Source organism: Ursus maritimus, unplaced genomic scaffold, assembly GCF_017311325.1.
Source record: "Ursus maritimus isolate PB19 unplaced genomic scaffold, ASM1731132v1 scaffold_6, whole genome shotgun sequence".
In the NCBI taxonomy this organism is placed as follows: Eukaryota; Metazoa; Chordata; class Mammalia; order Carnivora; family Ursidae; genus Ursus; species Ursus maritimus.
The window spans coordinates 35,585,502-35,611,804 of record NW_024426774.1 but is presented as its reverse complement, the minus strand read 5'-3'; the positions used below and the strand labels follow the sequence as shown (position 1 = coordinate 35,611,804).

Genomic DNA, 26,303 nt, shown 5'->3' with positions numbered 1-26,303 from the left:
ACTCTACGTCTTCTTTATTCATTCATCTGTTGATGGATGTTTGGGCTGCTTTTGTATCGTGGCTATTGTAAATAATGCTATAATAAGCATAGAGTGAATGTATCTTTTCAAATTAATGCTTTTGTTTTGGGGGGTAAATACCCAGTAGTGGAATTATTGGATCAGATGGTATTTCTGTTTTTAAATTTTTGAGGAACCTCAAAATACTGTTTTCTACAGTGGCTGTACCAACTTACATTCTCACCAGTAGTGTGTGAGGGTTCCTTTTTTTTTTCACACCCTCACTAACATTAGTTAATTCTTTTGTTTTTGATTCTAGCCATTCTGACAGGTGTGATATTTCATTGTGGTTTTGATTTGCATTTCCCTGATGATGAGTGATGTTGAGCATCTTCTCATATCTGTTAGCCATCTGTAGGTCTTTGGAAAAATGTCTGTTCAGGTCCTCTGCCCATTTTTAATTAGATTTTTTTTTTTCGATGTTGAGTTGTTTAAGTTCTTTATATATTTTGGATATTAACCCCTTATCAGATATATGATTTTCACATGTTTTCTCCCATTCAGGTTTCCTTTTTGTTTTGTTGATGGTTTCCTTTGTTGTGCAAAAACATTTTATTTGGATGTAGTCCCACTAGTTTATTTTTGCTTTTTTTTTTTTTTTAAAGATTTTATTTATTTATGTGACAGAAGGACAGCCAGCGAGAGAGGGAACACAGCAGGGGAGTGGGAGAAGAAGAAGCAGGCTCCCAGCGGAGGAGCCCGATGTGGGACTCGATCCCGGAACGCCAGGATCACGCCCTGAGCCGAAGGCAGACGCTTAACGACTGCACTACCCAGGCGCCCCTATTTTTGCTTTTGTTTCCCTTGCTTAAGGAGACATATCTAGAAAAATGCTGCTTTGGCCTACGTTGAAGAAATTACTGCCTATGTTCTCTTCTAGGAGTTTTTTGGTTTCAGTTCTCACATGTAGGTCTTTAATCCATTTGGAGTTTATTTTTGTATATGGTCTAAGAAAGTGGTCCAGTTTCAGATGATGAATTACTTTAAAGAGGGTTTTTCCACCTTGCATCAAATTTGACGTACATGTTAAAGTTTAAGTACTCATAATAACCTAATGTCATTCCAGGTATTAATGGGGTTAAGGGTTTTGAATGTAGAAAAGGTAATCCGTGTTCTCAAAAATCTAAATTGAGCAATTTTTGGTTTATGAATTATTCTCTCAATTTTAAATTCGTTTACCTGATTAGGACGGGCCCCTCCTCGGAACACAACAGTAGACCTTAACAGTGGGAACATCGATGTGCCTCCCAACATGACAAGCTGGGCTAGCTTCCACAATGGTGTGGCTGCTGGCCTGAAGATAGCCCCTGCCTCCCAGATCGACTCAGCTTGGATTGTTTACAATAAGCCCAAGCATGCCGAGTTAGCCAATGAATATGCTGGCTTTCTCATGGCCCTGGGTCTGAATGGGCACCTTACCAAGCTGGCCACTCTCAATATCCATGACTACTTGACCAAGGTGAGACTCCCAGCTCCTGCAGTGTGCCTCATCCAGGCCACTGCAGTAGCTCCTGATTGTTCTATTTGCTCTTCCTTCTTCATTCTTGTACCTCTCAATCCATTCTTCCCATAGCAGGCAGAGTGTAAATTAGCATATATCGTTTTCCTGGTCAAAACTGTTTAAAGATCTTTCATTGCTCTTGATACACATTCTGGGAGCCTATGTGATCCCACTCACTTGTCCAGCCTTACTTTGTACCACTCATCCTCTTGCTCTCCACACTCCAGCCATAGGGACTGGCCATTTTAGCTCCTTGGCAAACCAAATTCTTTCACTTCAGAGTTTGGCAAACCAAACTCTTTCTCTTGGCATAAATTCTTTTTTTTTTTTTTTTAAATGATTTTTTATTATATTATGTTAGTCACCATACAGTACATCCCCGGTTTCTGATGTAAGGCTCAATGATTCATTAGTTGTGTATAACACCCAGTGCACCATGCAATACGTGCCCTCCTTACTACCCATCACCAGCCTATCCCATTCCCCCACCCCCTTCCTCTCTGAGGCCCTCAGTTTGTTTCTCATAGTCCATAGTCTCTCATGTTTCATTCCCCCTTCTGATTACCCCCCTTTCTTTATCCCTTTCTTCCCCTACCAATCATCCTAGTTCTTATGTACCATAGATGAGAGAAATCATATGATAGTTGTCTTTCTCTGCTTGACTTATTTCACTTAGCATTATCTCCTCCAGTGCCGTCCATGTTGCAGCAAATGTTGAGAACTCGTTCTTTCTGATAGCTGAGTAATATTCCATTGTATATATGGACCACAACTTCTTAATCCAGTCATCTGTTGAAGGGCATCTCGGCTCCTTCCACGATTTAGCTATTGTGGACATTGCTGCTATGAACATTGGGGTGCATATGGCCCTTCTCTTCAGAGTCAGCCAGCGAGAGAGGGAACACAAGCAGGGGGAGTGGGAGAGGAAGAAGCAGGCTCATAGCAGAGGAGCCTGATGTGGGGCTCGATCCCATAACGCTGGGATCACGCCCTGAGCCGAAGGCAGACGCTTAACCGCTGTGCCACCCAGGCGCCCCTCAATTTTTAACTTTTTAAGGGACCTCCACACTGTTTTCCAGAGTGGCTGTACCAACTTGCATTCCCACCAACAATGTAGTAGGGATCCCCTTTCTCCACATCCTCTCCAACAATTGTTGTTTCTTGCCTTGTCTCATGGCATAAATTCTTCCACTTATATGCTGTAAAAATTCACCCACTTAAACTATACAATGCAGTGGTTTTTAGTATGTTCACAAAGAGTTGTGCATCCATTCCTGCTGTTACTTTTAGAACATTTTCATCAGTCCATAAAGGACCCTCATAGCAGTAGCAGCAGCGGTCACCCTCAATTCCCTTTCCTTCTAGCCCCTGGCTACCACGGGTCTACTTTCTGTCTCCAGATTTGCTGATTCTGGGCCTTTCATATAAATGGAATCCTACAGTAGGTGGTCTTTTATGACTGGCTTCTTTCTCTTGTAATGTTTTCACGGTTTGTTCATGTTGTATCATGTATCAGCACTTCGTGCCTTTTTATTGCTAAATAGATATTCCATTGTGTGGAGAGGCTGTGTTTATCCATTCATCAGTTGGTGGATAGTTGGGTTATTTCTACTTTTTAACTGTTACGAATAATGTTATCAACATGTACATGTTTTTGTGTGGACGTATGTTCTCATTTCTCTTGGGTATATTCCTAGGAGTAGAATTGCTGGGTCATATGGTAACTCTTTGTTTAAATTTCTGAGGAACTACCAAACTGTTTCTAGAGTGGCTGTAACCTTTTTATAATCCCACCAGCAATACATAAGAATTCTAGTTTCTCCACATTCTTGCCAACATTTGTCTTTTTAATTATAGTCATCCTAGTAGATGTAAAGTAATATATCATTGTTTTGGTTTGCATTTCCCGTATGGATAATGATGTTGAGCATCTTTCATGTGCTTATAGGCCATTTGTAAGTCTTCTTTGGAGAAATGTGTATTCACATCCTTTGTTTATTTTAAAATTGGGTTATCTTACTGAATTGTATTTTTTATGTATTCTGGATACTAAGTCCCTTAACAGATAAATGATTTGCAAAAATTTCTCCCATTCTTTGGGTTGTCTTTCACTTTCTGATGGTATCTTTGAAGCACAAAAGTTTTTAATTTTAATGTCCAGTTCGTCTGTTTTTTTCTCTAATTGCTCTGCTTTGGTGTCATATGCCATTGCCTAACCCATGGTCCTAACCCATTTACACCTATGTTTTCTTCCAGGAGTTTTATAATTTTAGCTCTTATGTTTAGTTCTATGGTCCACTAAGAGTTACTTTTTGTGAATGATACAGGGAAGCAGTCCAGCTTTATTCTTTTGCATGTGGTCTACAATTAACACAGCACCATTTTCTGAAAAGACTATTTGGTTCCCATTGAACTGTCTTGGCACTCTGTGGTCACTTGACCATTACTCTGAAGGTTTACTTCTGGATCACATCAGAACCATTTACTTGTTGTTCTCTCACTTGACCTCATTTTCTCTTACTTTCTAAAGCTGAGTGCCTCCCTTTCTACCACTTTTCCTCATTAGTTTGTATTGATCCTTCAGGTCCTATTGTAAGTTTTACTTCTTTAGAGATTCCTAATAATTCTTCAGCTCCTCCTAATCGAAATTAGGCTTTTAGAAAAAATACTACTTCATATTACTTTGTACTTCTTCAGTATACTGCTTTTTAATAATATATTTATTTGTATATTTTTACTTCAACACTTTTTCCCCTTAGGGCGCTAGCATCGTGAGAGTAAGAGCTCTATTTGGTTTGCTGTTGTATTCTTGGTGTTTCTCACTGTGCCTGTCAATAAAAGCACTTACTGAAAGTACTGGCAGGCAGTACTTTATTTAAGACTGCACATTTGTTTTGGTGTTGACTTACATTTTATGTTACTTTCTACCTTAGGGTCATGAAATGACAAGCATCGGACTGCTCCTTGGTGTTTCTGCTGCTAAACTAGGCACCATGGATATGTCAATTACTCGGCTTCTTAGCATTCACATTCCTGCCCTCTTACCCCCAACGTCCACAGAGCTTGATGTTCCTCACAATGTCCAAGTGGCTGCAGTGGTTGGCATTGGCCTCGTATATCAAGGGACAGCTCACAGGCATACCGCCGAAGTCCTGTTGGCTGAAATTGGTATGTGTCTTCTTCATAAGCATACATTGCCCTCTCCAGAGGAACCAAAGTTAAAAATGATAGTAAAATTATAAAAATTAAGGAAAAATAGTAGCTTTTGTTGGAATGTTCTGATGCTAATTAAAAAAATAGTGTAAGTAATATTTTCCAAGGCTGATATTAGTGTGCAGGTTATTAATCTGCATGTTTATTTGGCCAGCCTGTTGTTGAGCTCCAGAGATCCTATTTAATGAGGTAACCTGTGGTCTTAATCACAAGTGAGAGTGCTGTTTATCCTGCTTTGTCTTTACTAGGCAATATCTAGCAGTGATCTGCACTTGAAATGCAAATTTGTTTACTTTGGTCCCTAGAAACAGTGTTCATTCTGTTAGACAACAGTACTTTCAAGAGAATGGAAGCGATTGACTCTTGCTTTTCTTCCTTTATGTGCTGGTAGGTATGTTGGTAATGAAATGCATTTTCTCTGTTTTTAATTGAGTCTAAACCTTTTGTGTCTTATGTATTATCTTTTTCTGACAAATGGAAATGCTATTGACATTATTAGTATGTTCACTAATTTAGATACATAGTTCCATGTCTTGTTCTATCCTATTCAGGATCTTTTCTACGTATATTTCAGGATATATTGTTGAAGGTTTTTTTTTTTCTCTGGAATGGTTCTGTTAGTTAGCCATTGCCACAGTAATGCTACCTAACAAATAACCACAAAATTGGCCCGGCATCTCCGCTTCAGGCTGTAGATCTGTGGGTGTGCTGCTCTGGCTCTTGCTCCAGATGACTTATTCTGGGGCCCAGGCTAGAGGGTGTGCTTGTTTTATGGTGATAACATAAGGTCAAGAGGGAGAACCAAATAATGGAAGCACATTTCAGGCCTTTGCTTATACACTGCCAGCTAAGATCCCAGGCCAAAGCTAGTCACGTGTTCAAGTCCACCATAAGGCTCTGTCAAGAGTATGGATGAATATATACTAGCAGTATAGGGCAGTGAAAAATTGACACCAACAATTTAATCTACTACAATGATGAAATAAATTACTCACAAAACTGAAATTTTTCTGTTACCAAAATATGGAATAGCATAAGTTGGTCTGAGAAACATTTATTCAGAAGATACTCAAGATTGGCTTTTAAAGCTCGTTCATCTGCGAGGTGAATCATAGCACACCTCTTTCATGTTGTATATAGAGGATTTCCTCTAGATTCGCATGCAGTATGCTCTTTTACATAATTACAGTCGGAATGTATATACTATTTTTATATTGCCCTTTCCATATATCATTGTCGTAAATGTTTTTAAAAATTAATTTCACATTGTATAATAGCTCATCGAATTGGTGTTATGAAAATCGTGTGTTTTCTAATTTTCAGGACTTTTTGGTTTGTTTCTCATTCTTTGCTATTATATATAAGCATTACTTTTGTGTAATATTGGTTACTTCTTTTTTTTTTTTTTTAAATTACATTTTCCCTGTGGGTAAAATCCCAGGAGTGTGAAATTTGTTTTGGACATAGGGGTCTTCATGTATAATACATTTTGCTTCCCTGAAAGGTAGAATTAGAATCAGGGGGTGCTTTTTAAAAGTATGAGTTAAGTGTCTGAAAACAATATTTAGCTTAAAAACTGAGAGTCCTTCCTGTCCGTTATTAGTATTTGAACAGTGGATTGGAAATACTAAAACAAAAACAAAATGCAAGAGATTAAAAATTAAAACATTTTTGAGTGCCCTTCCTTTAAAAAATTTTTCTACTTCTTGATAATTTTTTTTTTCTTAATAAAATCTAAGGTTTCATAGTGTCTAAAAGTCACTGCTTTCAAATTGGTACATTAACAGAACAATTTTGGGCTTTATTTTGTAGTAAACCAGCAGTTGTGGATACCATTTGTGATAATGTCATATCTTTCTAAGTGGGGTTTTATTGAATCAATGATTCTTATGCAGCTTACTAGAAAGCTAATTCTAAAACTTATGATAGAATTTTAAGAGGCCAGGAGGCCAGCTTGAACTGTGTTATTTTCTATTTTACAGGACGGCCTCCTGGTCCTGAAATGGAATACTGCACTGACAGGGAGTCTTACTCTTTAGCTGCTGGCTTGGCCCTGGGCATGGTTTGTTTGGGGGTAAGCTTTCCCTGTGCCTTCAGATGCCTCAGTTATGACATCTGCATGTTGAGACAAATGATCTTGACACTTAACTCTGAATATCACTCTGCCTTACTGTGACTTAACCTGATTCTCAGCTTTTTTTTCTTTCTGGATATTTTTCAAAGTGCTACATTTGAAAATGGAGAGAATTTGTAGTGAAGAGTGGGGCTGTAAGGTTTTTATCCCCCTGGCTTAGATGTAAATGTTCATGAATGAACCTAAGGAATGAACTATCTCAAAGAATTTAAGACTTAAGATGAAGTGATAGCCCCCTCAGAGAGAAAAAAGAAAACTGTGTATGGTGGGGAGCTATAAGTGTCTACAGTAGTTGCTAGAGATAAACTGTGACCTTCTTTTGGCATCCTGACATTCACTGGGATCTCAGAATGTTGTCGCTGTAGTATTTGCTTTGTGACAGAATGCGATATCATTTTGTTCCATCTTTAACCACATCCATGAGACATAGTGTAGAATTATCAGAAATAATCAAATGACTGTGTCACCTGGAAGGTAGGTTCCTTAAGAACCACCAGTACAATGTTATACTGAAACTAAATTGTATAAAGAAAGGTCACTGTGTTAGGTTTTTGATTCTTCACATTTGACACATGAACTAAAGAAGCAGATGCTATAGTGGAAAAGCAGCATACTAGGAATTGGGACTTTGATTTGGTTCTGACCAGTGAGTCATGTCCTTTAACTACAGTATTGTCTAGTGGTTAAGCAACTCCATGGATTGTTTATATCCAGCCCTGCCAGTTACTAGCTTTGTAACCTTGCAATTTGTGTGTGCCTCACTTTCCTCATGTGTAAAATAGTAGCTGTTTGGTAGAATTGTCATATTAAGTAAGTTAGTCCGTGTTTTAAACACACTGAATAGTACCTGAAACAGAGTAAGTGTTCAATAAGTTTATTATTATAGGTATTGTTGCTGAAATAGTTCATAGGTACAATAGTGAAAGGACTCAGATGTTCATAGGTCAAGTTTCATTTACATACCTAATATTTTCTTTTATTGTTAGTATAATTTTTTTTTTTTTTTTTTAAAGATTTTATTTATTTATTCGACAGAGATAGAGACAGCCAGCGAGAGGGGGAACACAAGCAGGGAGAGTGGGAGAGGAAGAAGCAGGCTCATAGCAGAGGAGCCTGATGTGGGGCTCGATCCCATAACGCCGGGGTCACGCCCTGAGCTGAAGGCAGACGCTTAACCGCTGTGCCACCCAGGCGCCCGTATTGTTAGTATAATTAACTGTATTTTGAAGCTTTAGTTTTGTGAAATGAAAGTATTAACTGAACATATAAGTATTGTAATTCTTTTTTTTTTTTTTTTTAAGATTTATTTATTTCTTATTTTAGAGGGAGAGAAAACATGCGTGCTAGCACGCTCAGGGGGAGGGACAGAGGTAGAAGGAGAGAGAGAATCTCCAACAGACTCCCTGCTGAGCACAGAGCCCAACATGGGGCTTAATCTCACAACCCAGAGATCGTGACCTGAGCCAAAATCAAGAGTCAGATGCTCAACCTATTGAGCCACCCAGGCACCCCTAAGTATTGTAATTCTTAATGTGAATAATTAAGAGCTTGTTTGAATATTAAGTTATGGATAATAGTTATTTTAATTAAAAATATAAAATATATTTTATTAAATAAAATTAATATATATTAAATATATTTAATAAAATATAAAATATATTTATTAAATAAAATAAATATATTTTATAAATATATATATAAATAGTTATTTTAATTAAAAATATAAAAAACGCAACATATCTTGTCTGAAGTTAGTTCATTCTTGTATTTGTCATGGGTATGTGTTATGAATCTTACTCCATAAGATTTCCTTTCATATGTTTGTTATTTCATTTTCCAGCATGGCAGTAATTTGATAGGTATGTCTGATCTCAATGTGCCTGAGCAGCTTTATCAGTACATGGTTGGAGGTCATAGGCGCTTTCAAGCAGGAATGCACAGGGAGAAGCATAAATCTCCAAGTTATCAAATCAAAGTAAGTCCAAAATAAAGCAACAGATCAAAATTCTGGAAGCTAAGAAGTTAATTTGAAAATAGTTATTTTCTTACCAACATTTGTAAATCTGTTAATTTTAAGCATAGGCTAGTATTCAGAAGAACTTATAATAATTCAGAACTCTTTTACATAAATAAACATTTTTTTTTTTTTTTGATAGGAAGGAGATACTATAAATGTGGATGTAACTTGTCCAGGTGCCACTCTAGCTTTGGCTATGATCTACTTAAAAACCAATAACAGGTATCACATCCCCCCGCTTCACCCTTTGCCATGATAGTGTGACTTCCTTTCTGACCTCAGTAGTAAAACTAAATTATTTTAATGTGTTTATTTTCCTTGTACTGGATTAACCTGATTTTGATTCTCTCCAGTACTACAAGTTATACAGATTTTTATCTAGAAATAGTGTATTTTGCTGTTTTAATATTTGACAATAGCCAATTTTTATTTTATAGTTGATGTCACTGACAATCAAAAAATGCCCAAATTCCTTTTCATTAATTGTGCATGTTATTTGAGGACTGGTTAAGCCAGAATCATTTAGCATTATTCTATTCTTGGTTACCATTTATAAAAACGATTTCTGCTTAGTTCAAGAACTTCCCTAATAATCACACCATCTTCCTTCCCAACTCCCAATAATGAGTGCTGGATACTTGAAAGTAGACTTTTGGCATTCATTCTTTTACATTTTACATACAAGAGTATGTTGGGTAGGAGACATTAAACCAGTTTTAAATTTTAAGTCTTCTAAGCTAAAAAATATTCTAAGATTCAAGATTTTTTTCAGTTTTGTGAAAAGTGAATATATGCAAAATTAACAAAATAGTTAAAAATAGGTATTTATTCATCTATTTTGATGAATATGTATGTTAGTGCTTTCTTGGTAATGGAGATATTTCAGTGAACAAAACAAAACTAAAAATATCTGTTCCTATAAAGCACATGTCGTTGTAGGACAGCCATTCATACATAACAAATACTGTATTAGAGGGTATAAAGTACTATGAAAAGCAAATAGGGTAGTGGATGGAGTGGGGAAAAGTGTTTTGAAACCTGTCTTGGGATTCCTGATTATTTTGTTCTCTAGTTGAGCAATAATGCCTACTAATACCCTCCACCAACAGATCTATTGCAGATTGGCTTCGTGCTCCTGACACCATGTATTTGCTGGACTTTGTGAAACCAGAATTTCTCTTGCTTAGGGTATGGTACTTTGTCATTTTTTATTTCTGCTAACATGAGGAGTCTGTGTTTTTCAAGTTTAGCTTGTGAATATAAATGTTTCTACAAGGGAGCCTTTTACTATTAATCCATCATCTAGATGTAATTGGTAGTATTCTTTTGAAATTTCCCAAATGTAATTTGTAGGAATGCCAGGAAACGTAACCATGTTGCTATATAATACGAGGAGTTGACATTTCAGCTTTCTTACATTACATTATTCAGCAAGCAGTAAGTGGCCCAGGGCTGCTTTATTTTACATTCTTTCATTATTAAGGATGTAGCATTACTATTAAGGGTATAATTAATGACAGTAACTACTTGACATAATTGCCTACATTTTTCCCTTTATTCTTTAATGTTTAAACTTGTATATGAAAGCTTTTAAGTTATATAAACCGTGCTAAGATTCTTTTCTTTGTGATTTTTCTTTCATGAAGCAAGTTTTTAAAAGTCCTTTAAACTTTGGTAGCAGTTAACTCAATTTTAGGTTTTTTTTTGTGTGTTAAAATCTACATCTTCAGTTTATTTTAATGAGTTTAGCTTAGGTTGATATTATGTACCGTATTTTTCAGAGTTGCCATCAGTTGGGAACTGATTTTTACATTATTTAATATGATCATTGTTGTAAAATCTTTGAACTTTGTGTGCTCTGATTGATTTTATCTCTGTTACATTTTTAAGACACTTGCTCGATGCCTGATTCTGTGGGATGATATTTTACCGAATTCCAAGTGGGTTGATAGCAACGTTCCTCAAGTGAGTATATATAGTAAACATTGTTAATTCTTTAATAGCATAAATTATGATTTTTTTGTGGGATTTTACAAAACCCTGTAAAATACTTTTTTTTTTTTTTAAATAAAGCTGATACTGTTAATTATAGTATCTCTTGAAAACATGGGAACTTTGAGTTTAAGATTATGTGCCAACCAGAGACCACAGTCTTCCCTTTTGGCCACAGATCCCGAGAAATTGTAATATTAAAAATTAAATGTACCAAGTACCCTAAAAAATTGTTTTTGACATTTTTATCCTAAGTAAGCTGTCCTTTATGGCACAGACTAGGACCTGCCCTCAGGCCAGAAGCCATGAAAAGAAACTTACCCAGTGGTTTTCCTATCTTTCAGGTGTCACCTCTCTAGAAACAGCTTGCTTTTTTTTGATCTCTAGTGCCTTTAGGTTAGGGATTGGGGAATGATGCCCACCTGTTTTTATAAATAAAGTTTTATCAGAACACGGCCGTGTCATTCATTTACTTCTTGTAAGGTGGTTTTGTGTTATAACAGCAGAAATCAGGAGTTGCTTTAGAAACTATATAGTCTAAAACCCAGAAATGTTTACTCTTCGGCCCTTTAAGGAAAAGTTTGCTGACTCCTGCCATGATAGTTGATTTTTATATTTTGCCCAGAGTTTATACTTGTTATCTGCAGGAGAGTCAGTCTGATAGTTTATTCATCCATTACCTGAAGTCCTAGATTTATTTTTATTTGATTTTTCCAGTTTGTTAACCATTAATGTGAAACAGGTGAGGACGAGTTGTTTTAATTGACTCAGCCATTTGTCACCAGAATTTTAACTCTTAGCACATTCGGATGTCAGAGATGTCAGTTCCTTCTGAAAGGGCCCTTTAAAATCTATATTGTAGGATAAAATTATGCTTTTCCCCCCCATTCCTTCATTCAGTACATATTTGTTGATCTGTAAATGACCTCTGTAAATGCTGAACTCTAGGCTATATTTAACATGCATCCGACATGTGGACTGTCCTCAAGAAACGGTAGTAAATTTACTAAGTTTAGTTTACGAAGTTAATAAACATGTACACAAATAACTGTATTCCAGAACAGAAAGTGAAAATCCATGCCGGAGTTGTCTTTAGCTTTTGTGGAAATGTGGCCCTTGGACTTTTAATATAGTTATCTTTCTGACATTTCTTTTACTTCAGATTGAACATTTTAAAATTTGGCCTTGTTTAAATCAGGGATCCCCAAATACATATAACAAGTTCATAGTTCTCTGTTCATTGATACTTCTTGTCACTCTTCACTTTTCTTCTAGTTTTCACTCATTTAATTGATTCTGTAGCAGGGCCCCTTGTAGGGTACAACCTAGTGTCAAAAGAGGTATTAAAAGGTCACTTTGTAAACTGCTTTTTTGTTTGTTTGGACTTAAGGCACATCTAACATAACAACAACTAGGGTCTTCATAGCACTTTGTCCTTCATTACAAGCTTTACTATACAACCTTGTTTTGCTTTTAGGCAGTGCTGTACTGTGACTTGTTCTAGTACTGCCCTCAGTGAATGGTGGGAACAATGCTATTTTTGTTTATTATCAGTATGTCTGTGCATCCATAAGACCGTGAACTCCTCAAAGTCAGCTGCTGTGTCTTTTCCATCTTTCCTTCCTAGCAACTAGCGCTTAGTAGCAAGAGCTACTGTTACACTGTTACAGTGTGCTCTTAATTGAAAAAAGGCGGAGTGGTCCAGAGTCACCCAGCTATTAAGAGGTGGGGTAAAACTGAAACTAGCTATTAGGACTTCAGATCTGAAGAGTTTTGCATTGTACCCTGTACAAGACAGAGGAGTTTGGTGGTATTTTCTTGTTCATTTCTTTTATACCTCACCTTGCCCTTAAAGGATTATATTTCTCCCTTTGATTACTCCTTATATTTTTGAGTTTTTTTTAAACTTCAGGAGACCATAGGAAAGATGACAAGGACCAGATTGAGGAGGGGTTCTCCCTCTCCTCCCCCAATTATTTACAACCCAAGTTCTTTTTTTCTTTTTTTTGGTGGGTAGCAAAGCAAGATTTATTAAGCAACAGCAAAGTGATAGTATAAAGCTCCCGAGGAGGGAGGGGACCCAAGAGAGTTCCCCTCAACCCAAGTACTTGATGCTTTTTAATGGTTTATGATCAAGTATGGTGTTATAGTAGTGCACAAATTAATGGTAATGCTGATGATAGCAGCTAACACTAAGACTTACTATGTAGCAGGCATTAATTTTAAGAGCTTTGAGTCCGTTGAGTCTTCTCATTCTCACAGGAACCTAGAAGGTAGGCACTTATTGTGCTCATTTTACAGATGAGACACGGAGCAGTCAAGAAAATTGCTCGCGGTCAGAGCTAGTGTGGGCCCTGCTGAACCTAGGCCTTAAGCTCCAGTTTTGAAGACAAAAGGAGCTTATAAATGCCTGCTGTCAAAATAGAACTATTCCATTCCTCTATGATGTTATAATAAACACTTTCTATAAATGTTATAATTAGGTTATCTGTGTATATATAAATTAGTCACTTTGGAGTTATATCAGTTTTTCAGAATGCCACTCAATTTCTTTTTTTTTTTTTTTTTTTTTAAAGATTTTATTTATTTATTTGACAGAGACAGCTAGCGAAAGAGGGAACACAAGCAGGGGGAGTGGGAGAGGAAGAAGCAGGCTCTTAGCGGAGGAGCCTGATGTGGGGCTCGATCCCAGAATGCTGGGATCACGCCCTGAGCCAAAGGCAGACGCTTAACGACTGCGCCACCCAAGTGCCCCTTGCCACTCAATTTCTGAGTAAATAACATTCAAAATTAAAAATAAAGTCTGGAGAGGAAGGAAGAAAGATGGAAATAGTTATCAGCCTATATTACACAGCCAGCATAATTGCTTACCTTATTGAGATTATCAAAGAGAAAAGGTATTTCAAGTTTTTTAATTTGGTGATATTCAGTACATAAGAAGATTGTGTCATAAGCGAGTTTAGAATATTTATTGGTTTATTATAGACTGCATCCTGAAATGTTACTCTCCTAAAGAGTCTTCTAAAAGATTATAAGAATAATTTTTAAAATTTAATTTGAAGTTAATTAAATGATTTAATTGGGTAATTTAAATCAAATTTAAATTTGATAAAGTTTTTACTGCTTACACTATAAGGAAAGGGATGTGTTTCTAAATAGGAGTTACAGATAAACACATTGATGGTTTAGTTTAGCGTGGGTAATTAATCTAGTGACTAACCTTACTCTAGTAGGCATAAGGGTAGAAATAGCTCATGAATAAGAAGTATATGTCTCTGGTTAGAGTTCTTTCCAGTTGCTTTTTTCCCTTTCCCCACTGCTTTCCCATATCTTTGCTCCAGCCCTATTCTACAGTCATCTTTGCATTTCAGTTCACTGGTGCGAAATACTGTCACCCTGTTGTTGACTCAGAATACACTTCAGTCATCCACTTCATATGCATACAGTCCTATTCAGTTATTGTTGGGTCTGTCTTAGATTTGAAGTTGGATTGCATTTGATGTGATTAAAATATATGTCTTTGAATGAAATGGCTTATTTTATATAATTATGACCATGAAAAGCAGTATGTTTTTTCTTTCTTTTCTTTTTTTTTTTTTGGTAAGGGACCCTGAGGGGAGGGGCAGAGGGAGAGGGAGAGAGAATCTGAAGCAGGCTTCATGCACAGCACAGAGCCCTATGTGGGGCTTGATATCACAACCCTGAGATTATGACCTGAGCCGAAATCAAGAGTCGGATGGTTAACCAACTGGGCCACCCAGGCACCCCAAAAGCAGTATGTTATTTTTCAAATCATTTAATATTTGTAGCTTAAATATTAATGTCCAGGTATTCTTGCTTTCTCTCTTGACAGATTATAAGAGAAAATAGTATCTCTCTCAGTGAAATTGAATTGCCTTGCTCAGAGGATTTGAATTTGGAAACTTTGTCGTAAGTCAGAAAATATGTAAATCAAATGAACTATCGTAGTATCTTGCATAAATAAATAGAAATATACTATGTGGGAGAAGTACAGTCCTTGATTTCAGTAATTCTGAATTCCCTGTGTTTCTAACCATTATTTATCGAGGCTCACAGAGTTGATTTTTTCTTTGTTTAGGTCTCTGAAGTGTAGAGCTCTTGCCCTCAAAAAACAGTATCAGAGATTTAACTTATACATATTCCTCTTTTATCCTTTTCATTTAAAAAAATTGGCTGTTATTTTTAAAAATTACTTTCTTTGCTGTGTGTGAAACATGCAGTCAAGGTGCACACTTCATCAGTAAGGGCTGCATGGTCCTTCTACTGAAGAAACCTGCTGATGGAGCAGAGGCACAGTTGAGCATTCCCAGAAGAATATGAACTAGTTTCAAGAACAGGAATATTTATTATTTTTATCCCCAGAATATAGTAATAATGAATTTTTAAAGCAAAACAGTGGTAGGATTAAATTTCTTGTCATCTGTTTTCAGGCAAGCACATGTCTACATAATTGCAGGAGCTTGTTTGTCTCTGGGTTTTCGATTTGCTGGCTCAGAAAACTTATCAGCGTTTAACTGTTTGGTAAGAAGTATCTTAGTTTACTCTGTTCTCTTTTTTAACAAAGTGTTGATATGCTTCTTTTAACCTCAGATTTTTTTCTTTTGCTTTTCCAGCATAAATTTGCAAAAGATTTTATGACTTATTTGTCTGCACCTAATGCTTCCGTAGTAAGTCTTTTTATGATCATTCTCTTTGGGAATAAAACTGAACTTGAAGAAAATTCACTGACAATTCAGTTACCTATGTGTTGTTAAGTATCTCTGCAGTTCGTTTGAGTTTATTTGAAGTTTTGACTTATCTTTGTATTTGTGTTTTGGGGTATTAATTAAGTGAAAGTATGCTGACCCTTGAAGGATGTACAGGTCTCTAATTCTTGTGATAACAAAAACCGTATCCTTCATGGATTGTTGTACCCAGTGCCATTCTGTCTAAGGACTGATTATTGATAACTGCTTTTTTTAAAAAAATTAGCGCTTAGTAAAAATGCAATTCCTTTTGAGGCATTGCTGCTCTAATGACAGGAGATCGTAAGATTTTATTTCCTGATAAAACCACACAGATTTTTTGCAACATTAAATATAATATGAGAAAACTGGAAAATCAGTCTGAAAGTAGGTAAATTTGATTATGGTGTATGTAGACATTGTTATACAATGGAGCTATCAAACTTGTGCTATAAGAATTTTTTGAGTAAAAATTGTTTATATATAATAGATTTAAAAAGTTAAAAATATCATGTATAGTAATATCTCAATTTCATTTGAAAAAAACCTCGTAGATACCAGAAAAGATTTAGGGAAAAGGTCAGAATGTTATGGCAGTTCTCTTTGGGTGTTAGTATTCCAAGGAATTGTTACTTCTTTTTTGATACTTTATTTTCTGAATTTCTACATAACTTAAATTTCATGATCAGAGAAAATTTTCGTTTTTACAGATTTTTTTAAAGTTGTAAGTATTTATAGTCTAATGATGGTCAATTTAGTTTTGATAATAAATGTAATGCAACAGTTGTAGTAAGTCCTCTTTTTGTGTTACCAGACAGGTCCTTACAACCTGGAAACCTGCCTCAGTGTGGTGCTTCTGTCTCTTGCCATGGTAATGGCTGGCTCGGGGAACCTAAAGGTTTTGCAGCTTTGTCGCTTTTTACATATGAAAACGGGTGGTGAAATGAACTATGGTTTCCACTTAGCCCATCACATGGCCCTTGGACTTCTGTTTCTGGGAGGAGGAAGGTAAATGAATATATGTTTTTTATTTAATGAAAAGATCTCATGAACAAGACCTGTAAGAGTGAATTATTTTGGTTTTGAAGATACTTGAAAATTTTTGATCCTGACTAGCTGTTAGCATATTGAGGAGCATTGTTACACTTTAAAACGGTTTTTTTTAAGTTTAACCATCAATTTATGCCTTACTTAGTAGAGTTACCATCCATGCTGTATATTTGCAGGAGTCGGTACTCAGTTCTTCAGTGTATCACCTCTTGTTCCCCACTGTTTAATGACTTTGACCCTCTCCTGAACTACTCTCTCACTAAGGTCATGAACAGTATCAGTCATTAAGTCCTGTGAGAGTTTCTTAGTTTTCCCTTTCTTTGCTCTCTTTCCAGCATCTGTCATTCCTGACTACCTCATCTTCTTACAAGACTTCCCTGTAGACTACCAGGTAGATCAAGATAGAACTCAGAACAGCTGTCTCTGCCCCGGCTGTGCCTCGCCTGTTAACTATTACTTTCACTTCTACCCCAAAATAATCACTGTTTAGTCTCCTAACACCTTAGACTGGCTCTGCCTGTTTTTGAAATTCAAATGGAATCATACACTGTGTATTATTTTATACTTACAGTTGACCCTTGACCAGCATGGGTTTGAACTGCGCAGGTCCACTTACACACGATTGTTTTGGTTAAATACAGTACAGTGCTGTAGATATATTTTGTTTTCCTATGATAATATCTTCTTTTCTGTAGCTTTTTCTGTATTGTAAGAGTACAGAATATAGTACCTATAACATACAAAATATGTGTTTATCTACTGTTTATGTTGTCGGTAAGGCTTCTAATCAATAGTAGGCTATTAGTTAAGCTTTGGGGAAGTTGTAAGTTATTCATAGACTTTTTACTGTGCAGGGTGGTTGGTACCTCTAACCCTAACATTGTTCAGGGGTCAGCTGTACTTCTTTAGCTCAACATTTTTTGTGAGATTCATCCGTGTTGCATGTAGCAATGGTCTATTCCTGTTCTGTGCTGTAGAATTCCATTGTATGATTATACCACAGTTATTGATCTTCTCTGCTCTTGATGGATGTGTTTTTTCTAGTTTAGGGGTGTTATGAATATTCTTGTGCATGTCTTTGATTTTGTTGTATCTAGATCTGTGTGTGGATCTGTGCGTGGATCTGTGTGTGTGTATGTATGCTTAACTTCTGTAGATGATGCCATCGGTGCTCCAGATAGACCCATCAGTGAGTGTCGTATGCCATTCCAGTTGCTCCCTATCCTTCTTAACACTGGTTTTATTGCTAGTCTTTTTAATTTTGCCATCTGGTAGTAGTTGTGGTTTTAGTTTCCATTTCTCTGAATAATGATATTTAGCACCTTTTGTATCGTTAATGGCTATCTGGAAATCTCCTTTTGTGTTGTCTAAGTCTCTTGCTACCTGTTTTCATATTGGCTTAGTTATTTATTTAAAAATTTTATTTGTGGTAATATACACATAAAATTTATTTTTTAACTTCTGAATGTGCAGTTCAGTAGTAGTTAGCGTATTCACTAATCTCTAGAACTTTTCCACCTTGCAGAACTGAAGTTCTGTCCCCTTTAAAGAACAGCTTGCCCCCTTCCCCTAGCCCCTGATGGCCTCTGTTCTACTCTGTTTCTGTTCATCTGACTATTCTGTATTGGTTTATCATTATGATCCTGAACCTTTGTCACTCTTACGTGTTGTACTTACCTCTCCTGCTGTATGGTTCACCTTTTAACTCTCTTAATGGTGTCTTTTGATGAACAGAGTTATTAACATTTTTCTTTGATGGTTTATACTTTTTTGTCCTTCTGATGAAATATTTCCTTACCCCCCCATCCCCCAAATGAAGATACTCTCTTTATTTTCTACAAGTTTTTTAGCTTTTCCATTTACATTTGGGTATAAAATCTACCTGTACCTGATTTTTCTATATGATTTTTTGATAATTGATGCCCCACTATTATTGAAAAGTTTATCTTTTCTCCACTGTTCTGCAGTACTATTTTTGTTATAAATTAAGTGTCCATATGTATACATTTATTTCTGGGCCATTCTGTTCAGCTGGTCTATTTTTCTATACTTGCACAATACCACAGCCTTAATGGTTGTACTTTTATAATAAGTCTTGATGTCAGGTAGAATTAATCTTCCAAACTGTGATTTCTTCTTCAAAAGTGTGTTTTTCTGTTCTTGGCTCCTTGAATTTTTATGTGAATATTGGAATTTGTTAATGATTTTCCACACTGAATAACCTGATAAAATACTGATGAGAATATGAGTCTGTATATTGGTTTGGGAGGAATTGAAATCTGTTATAATATTGAGTCTTTCAATTTGTGAATATGGTGTATTGTTTCATTTATTTAGCTTTAATGTGTGTGACCTTGGTCAACTGATACAATTTCTACAAGTCATATAGGTTTATTTTTTTCTCTTCTATAAGACTGAATTAAACATTGGAGCTCACCTTTCTGGAAGTATAAAAAGTAAAGATTATCAGAAAGGTGTGCTTTCTTTTTTAACAGGTTTTATAGAATTGTTCTTTCTTTAATTATTTAGAATTAAGAATGGTTAAAGAAATCTTACTATGAAAATTCTTCTTACTTTATGATTTTTGAAAACATATTTTCCTTTCAAAATAAACCCCTGCGTCTCTCTTGTTTTCTTATTCTTTTTTTTTTTTAATTTCAATTCCAGTATACTCTTATTCAATCTTATTTTTCATTGTTTCACACTGTGACCTTGCTCTGCTTTCATATTGAATAGATTTTCTCCCACTCTGCTCTGCTTTTGTAATGATTCCTGGTCTTTAAATGGTTATGTGCACTCTGTGACAACATTTAAATTTCTCATTGCATAGCCACATCCTATGTTTAATCTCAAAATTTCTAACATTAATATATAATGTTTATCTTTGGATTTTGGTTTTGTCAAAATGGTAAAGAGACAATGGCCTGTTTTATGCACATGTGAAAATAGATATATTTCCTTAAATTTCGAAGTCTCTTCTTCCTAATTCATTAAATAATGTGTGCATATGATAACTGTTAAGTTCTTACTTAATACCTTAATTATTAAAATAGATAAAGACTTGGGGATATGTATGTGTGCGTATGCATGTGAATGTATATAATAAAATATATATGTATATTGATTATCTGTAACAGTGGTTTTATGTGATGTCCGGTACCATGTTTTTTCAAAATATTTGTAAGAAAAACTTTAGAATTTTAGAGTAATCTGCCTGTTTGCCATGCAGAGTTTGAGCAACTGTAGAATAATATAAGGAACATCTCAAAAGATTTTATTAAGAGTATGTGGCCTTTACTTATTTATTTTAAAGATTTTATTTATTTATTGAGAGAGAGAGAGCACGAGTGGGGGAAGAGGGAGAAGCAGGCTCCCTTTTGAGCAGGGAGCCTGATGCAGGGCTCAATCTCAGGACCCTGGGGTCATGACCTGAAGCCAAAGGCAGATGCTTAACTGACTGAACCACCCAGGTGCCCCAAAAGTATGTGGCCTTTATAAAAATAAGTTTATCACATTGATAAGAAAAAAAACTATTTGTACTTGGAGGAATAGTTGTTTACACATTCATTGTAACTTTTTATGATAACTTTTACCTTTTCATTTAGTCCATCATTCTAAAGAAATGCTTAGGCTTTACAGAAACAGAAAAAAGTTTGAGATATACCCAGTTACAAACCTTGTATTTTTAGAAGTGAGGGTTATTATTATCTAAGGAGGTATGTATACAACTGGAGAAGTGGTATTGTTCATACGTGACTTTTTCAAAATCTGTAATCTCTAGGATTGCATTCACGGTCCTCATTACTGTGATATTTTCGGTTAAAAAACCATGTTTGTTAATTCAGGTTTTGAAAGTTAGCATCTGTGAGATGTTGGTTCTGCTTTCATTAGTAGATGATCTTGAAATGGCTTAAAGACTCACTGAAAAGTGAAACATTGACAGTGTTGACACACTTGTATCTGTCAAGGCGTTTCATCAGTGGACCTTGCCACAGTACCCCAATTTCCTGATTCTCAAGAAGGCCTTCGAAGTTTGCACAGTGTAATTAATAATGTCCTTCCCTCCTGCATTTGTTTCACAGGTACTCCTTGAGTACGTCAAACTCTTCCATTGCTGCTCTCCTCTGCGCCCTTTACCCGCACTTCCCGGCTCACAGCACTGACAACCGGTGAGTCTCTGTCCTCAATGTGATCTTGCATAAGGTAAGGTCCCTGAGGGGTAATTTGATGGTGCTTTGGTTCCATGGACTCATTTCCAAATTAGTTTATTCTCTTCTTGAACTTAGTTATCTTCCTGACTGAATCTTTTAAAACGTTTCTCTAAGTATTAGACCAAAAGTGGACTTTGGACATCTGATGGACTGATGGATCAGTCTTCCACCATTCTTTCATAGGTAGAACTGCTGTAAACCCAGAAGTGGGCCAAACAAGGTTATCTTTAGGGAAAAGTTAATCAAACAAAAGATAGTAGCCAACAGAAGCAAGACAATATATTTTATACCATAATTGTTTAATTCTAAGAGAGAAATTGGTCTGATTTAGTGGCAATGTCTATATGAATTCCTTTTTTCCCTCTTTTACATGAATGGTGATAAGTTTTCTATAAATGAGATAGAAGGGACACGAAAAGCAAAATGCAGCAAAGAATCAGAGACAACTTAGAAGTGTCAGTGAGCCCTAGAACCTCAGACATGTAGGAAAGATGTGATCGTACAGCAGCTCTGCATTTGCGAGCACAAAGAACCGTCAGGGCTGCAGCCTTCCCGGCAGGTTCCAGCATAGCTGATTCCTGCGGCATGTGCAGGAGGGGGAGGAGATAGCTCCTTAAGTTCTAGTGACATCCAGGATGACCAGTATGTTCAACTCAACTTTCAAGAGAAGCATCAAGAGATGGAGCTCTGACCGTAGTAACTAAGCTGTCACGCTCTAGTGCAATGTAGTTTAAAATAGTAGTAATAAATGAAAGTTAGCTGTTTTATAAAAGTGGCCTGGTCTGACGTCCAAACTCTGATGATAGGTGGAGCACAAGCATATTCCTGTTAAATTAATGCAACTCTGACAAGTGGTCTCTTGCTTGTCAGTTTAGGAAGACTTTTTGAGTTGTTAAAGTCAGTAATTAGTGGTTAGGGTACAACTAAGAGCCACACTTCTGTATTGCTGGGAGAGTCATTTGGTTTAGCTATTTTACACAAAGCAATTTGGTGATAAGCACCAAGAACCTTTATGCAACTGATGAATATCCTTTTTTTCTGGCTTTGATTGCTTTTAATTCCTTTTTTTTTTAAACAAGAACAGATCTACACCTTTATTTATTTATTTATTTTTCGGTAAGGTTAAATCCTTCAGGGGTACAGCAGCACACAGATTCTGTGGCCAATGGCTTTAGCAGGAAGGTTGCTTTGGAATTTGGCACGAACCATGCCACTGTTTCCATGAGCATGAGTTACTTTTTCCCAGTCACTGTGTCATTCTTTGCTTTGTACATATAAGCGTATCTCTTGCCTAGATAGAATTCAGTTTCATTTCAAGCATGAACACTGTCAGTTTTAAGAAGAGCTGGGTGCTCTCTCTGCTTCTGGAGACCCTGCTTATAGCCAGCAAAAATGGCCTCGGACCACAGCCTTCCAGACACATTTGTCATTTTAGGAGTCTCTTCTCAGTTGGCCCCACTTACTTGCACCCAGAGTTCGGCAGCAGAAGCCCCTCTCTGCTTTTCATTCTAATTAATTTATAGGAAAGGGTAGGTTTGGGTGGGAAAAGGGAAGCTATTGCTGTAACTAAAATTTAAAAAGAAAAATTTGAAGTCTCATTTTATCCTTTTATGGCATCTCAAAATGTAAAAACTTCTTTGTCTAAATGCTACAATATAAATTTTAAAATTAAAATTTTTTTTTGAAAACCCAGAAAAGCACACACACAGAAAAACATCATAACCCCCCCATTAGTTTTCGGTGTCCTAGATCCCAGATGTGTGTATGCGTTTGTGTAAAGATGCGTACGTAGAAGAGCCTTCCTCCTCCGTACCAACCCTTGAGCCAGAAAAACAAAGAACAAGAAATAAGTCCCCTGGAAGGTAAAAAGGTACCTATGTGGGGCATTAAAGGATTATTTGAGAACTGATTTTATAAGTGATGAATTTATCAGTAAATATTTTCATGTTAAGATAATTTTACCTCATCTATAAAGCCTCTTAACTGTGAAAATGCAAATAAGGAATCCTTGAGTCAAGGATCATGTGTCTATAATTTTTTAAAGAGAATCTCTCCCTTTAGTTTTTAATTGAATCTCATCATCTTCCTTTAGGATGATTGTCATGGGAAGATAGCAACCCCACCTTCTGTCGTGGTTCCATGTGTGGGCAGCAGCAGATTGTAGAGCTCACGCTGTCGTCACCCTTTTGTTACCTTCTTTCTGTGTTTTCTGTGAGTAGGTACCATCTCCAGGCTCTGCGGCACCTGTATGTGCTGGCTGCAGAGCCAAGGCTTCTAGTGCCTGTGGATGTGGACACAAACATGCCCTGCTATGCCCTTTTAGAAGTTACCTACAAGGTAATTCTTTCCTCCTTTCATTTATTTGTAATTTTGTTACCACTCATACATCTTTGCAGGTCAAAATATTTCAAAAATGTTGTTCTTTAAAAGATGACAGAGTGAATTAATCTCTTATAAAAATTGAAGCTTCTAAAGTTCTTGTACATCCTGCCAGGCCATTTGGGCTGATTTGTAGTTTATGAGGGTAGTATTTTAGAAGTCATCAGCTGCTCTTTTATCCCTAGAGCCTATAGTTTGAAAATGTCCTTGTTCACTAAAGTGTTCTAAAAAATTAGTCGAGTTAGAACTATTCTTAGGTTTGTTTGCAGAGTGCTTTAAGATCATGTATTTGATGAGAGATCTTTGATTTAGACACAGATTGTAAGCCATGTATCCTTCCTTCATTCGGAATATTATTAAGTACCTTCTGTGCTTCAAAACTATGCAAAGGCTCTGGGGCATAAAAATTACATCGTTGTATTCCTTAAGGACCTCCTGTCCATTGGGTAGCCAGGCATGGGTGCAGTAAGAATAGAATGTGGGGGTATGTGTAGAATGCAGGGGAGCAGAGAAGAAATGTCCCTCCAGCTGTTGAGGGTTGGGGAAGTCGTCATGCTGGACACTGTTTGGGCTGAGATTTGCCAGCTGAGCAGAGGCCGTTCCCAGAAGACAACATGCGCAAAAACCCAGAGGTCTCAGAAGTACAGATCTTCTGTACTGTTAGCGTGTGAATGGCGTAAGGTGATGCAGGCCCTGCAAAGGATTGTAGACTTAGCCCTTAAGACTTGATACCAGAGAGTATTTTATGTCGTTTGACCATCTGTGTAGAAACTGGGGGGGGGGGAAGAGAAGTACAGAGTGGAGATGTTTCTTCTTTGGAGCTTCCGTTAACCACACAGTGAATTGTGGCTGTTCTTTTACATTCGTAAAGGGTACTCAGTGGTATGAACAAACCAAAGAAGAATTGATGGCTCCTACCCTTCTTCCAGAACTCCACCTGTTAAAGCAGGTAAGTGGGATGTGATTTAGGAAGATCTCTGCAAGAGGTTAATTCAACCAGAATAGTATAGCATCAAAGGTAGCTAAGTTAAAGTCTATGCTTTCTTGGTGTTCTGTAGGAAATAGGAAAGCAGCGCAGGAGGAATTGTCATGAGGAACAGAGAAGGTCTTTACTTGCTGATCTTTACTGAGAGGTTAGATGGCCGTAGAACTTGATTCATGTACATTTTTGTGTAGAAATGAAGCTTGTTAACTTGTCAGTATCTCTTTCCAGCCTAGTTATTTTTATTTTCTCTGAGAAACATGGGTTTCATTTTGTCAAACTAGCACCTTTTTAGCGTTCGATTGACTGTGTTCATATTTCTCTTGGCAGATTAAAGTAAAAGGCCCACGATACTGGGAACTGCTCATAGATTTAAGCAAGGGAACACAACACTTGAAGTACGTATACTGAATTTCTTACATGTATCTGTGAAGTGAATAGAAGTATATGGGAAGGTAGAAATTGCAGATTATTATCTAGAATGTTCCTTGTTATCCTTTGATCTCATGCAAGACAGTAGAGTATATGTTGAATAAAGTGGTCTATAACTTTGAAACAGAATTTGTATTAGAAAATTAGTTTTAGTTTTCTTTTTTTTTAAAGATTTTATTTACTTATTTGACATGGCAGGGGGTGGGGAGAGAGCAAGCACAAGCAGGGGGAGCGGCAGGCAGAGAGAGAAGCGGGCTCCCTGCCGAGTAAGGAGCCTGATGTGGGGCTCGATCCCAGGACCCTGGGATCATGACCCGAGCCGAAGGCAGCTGCTTAACTGGTTGAACCACCCAGGTGCCTGAGTTTTAGTTTAGAAGACAAACCCTCACTAGTTATATTTATTCATTGAGAAACTTGTAGTGACCTAAGTTGGTACAGTAACGGAATTATCTGTTGGAGCAGTAATGAAAGATAATCAGTGTAAGAAAGTAAGGCTGGGGGGCGCCTGGGTGGCTTAGTTGGTTAAGTGTCTGCCTTCAGCTCAGGTCACGATCCCAGGGTCGTGGGATCAGGCCCTGCATTTGGCTCCCTGCTCACCGGGAAGCCTGCTTCTGCCTCTCCCTCTGCCTGCCCCTCCCCCTGCTTGTCCTCTTTCTCTGTGTCAAATAAATGAGTAAAATCTTAAAAAAAAAAAAAAAAAGAAAAAAGAAAGGCTGGGAAAAAAAAAGTAAGGGTGGCATGTATGTCTGTCTATAAAAGGAACTTCATAACAATTGATGTTTGTCAGACCACATCTTTACATCTTTTTATCATTGTTTTGTTGGCTTGTTCTCATAAAATTAAGATCATGATAGATTGTTTTTGGGTGGAAATAATCATATGCAAGTAATTAATGAAGAGAGTGTTAATTTTATACCTTGAGTAGTGTGTAAATTAAGTCTTTAAATTTCTAGAAAGTTTAACAAGCCCATAAGAGTTTTTATAGTTTGGTACCGATTTATATTTCCCTTAAACTCTCTATATGATAGCCGTTTTCTGTATTGTTCTCTTTAGATTTGCAGCATTAATTTTTTTCTGTCGCAAACCAATCAATAGATATTCAGTACCTCCAGTGGATAGAAGATAAAGGGAATATGAAGAAGTGTTAGATAAAATATTGCCTTTGAAGCATACACTTGAGTGGGCAGAGCACCTTTTTACTTAACTAAGCTCTGTGAACCTCAACACCAAAGAAAAATAGAACTTTGTTTTGGCTTTCTCATAGGGACTGATTTAATTTTAGACACAGTAAATAATCATGTACCCTACTGGAAAATGATAAAGACTTCATCTCATGTGAACGTGGTATTAGGAGACATTATATTTCTAGCTGAGAATTACAAATAATACCTCATGTAAAATTCATTCTTTTTTTTTTTTTCTTCAGATCAATCCTTTCTAAGGATGGAGTTCTGTATGTTAAGCTCAGAGCAGGTCAGCTCTCCTACAAGGAAGATCCAATGGGGTGGCAAAGTTTGTTGGCCCAGACTGTGGCCAACAGGAACTCTGAAGCTCGGGCTTTCAAGGTAGTATTGATTGGTTAAAAAC

The 26,303-nt window shown here is 36.7% G+C and overlaps 1 protein-coding gene and 1 pseudogene across 1 annotated transcript in view; one reads left to right on the top strand and one right to left on the bottom strand.

The window, feature by feature from the left end:
• Nucleotides 1-26,303, top strand: part of ANAPC1 (anaphase promoting complex subunit 1) — a 94,584-nt gene that overhangs the window by 51,124 nt on the left and 17,157 nt on the right. The window contains exons 28-43 of the mRNA XM_040623197.1: nt 1,248-1,519; nt 4,495-4,729; nt 6,757-6,848; nt 8,749-8,883; nt 9,065-9,147; nt 10,035-10,113; nt 10,816-10,890; nt 14,771-14,847; nt 15,369-15,459; nt 15,552-15,605; nt 16,477-16,670; nt 20,795-20,881; nt 23,143-23,260; nt 24,174-24,251; nt 24,615-24,682; nt 26,143-26,281. Of these exons, the coding sequence (XP_040479131.1) occupies nt 1,248-1,519; nt 4,495-4,729; nt 6,757-6,848; nt 8,749-8,883; nt 9,065-9,147; nt 10,035-10,113; nt 10,816-10,890; nt 14,771-14,847; nt 15,369-15,459; nt 15,552-15,605; nt 16,477-16,670; nt 20,795-20,881; nt 23,143-23,260; nt 24,174-24,251; nt 24,615-24,682; nt 26,143-26,281 (1,877 nt within the window). The remainder of the gene's footprint in view (nt 1-1,247; nt 1,520-4,494; nt 4,730-6,756; nt 6,849-8,748; nt 8,884-9,064; nt 9,148-10,034; nt 10,114-10,815; nt 10,891-14,770; nt 14,848-15,368; nt 15,460-15,551; nt 15,606-16,476; nt 16,671-20,794; nt 20,882-23,142; nt 23,261-24,173; nt 24,252-24,614; nt 24,683-26,142; nt 26,282-26,303) is intronic.
• Nucleotides 22,046-23,136, bottom strand: LOC121101002 (annotated as a pseudogene).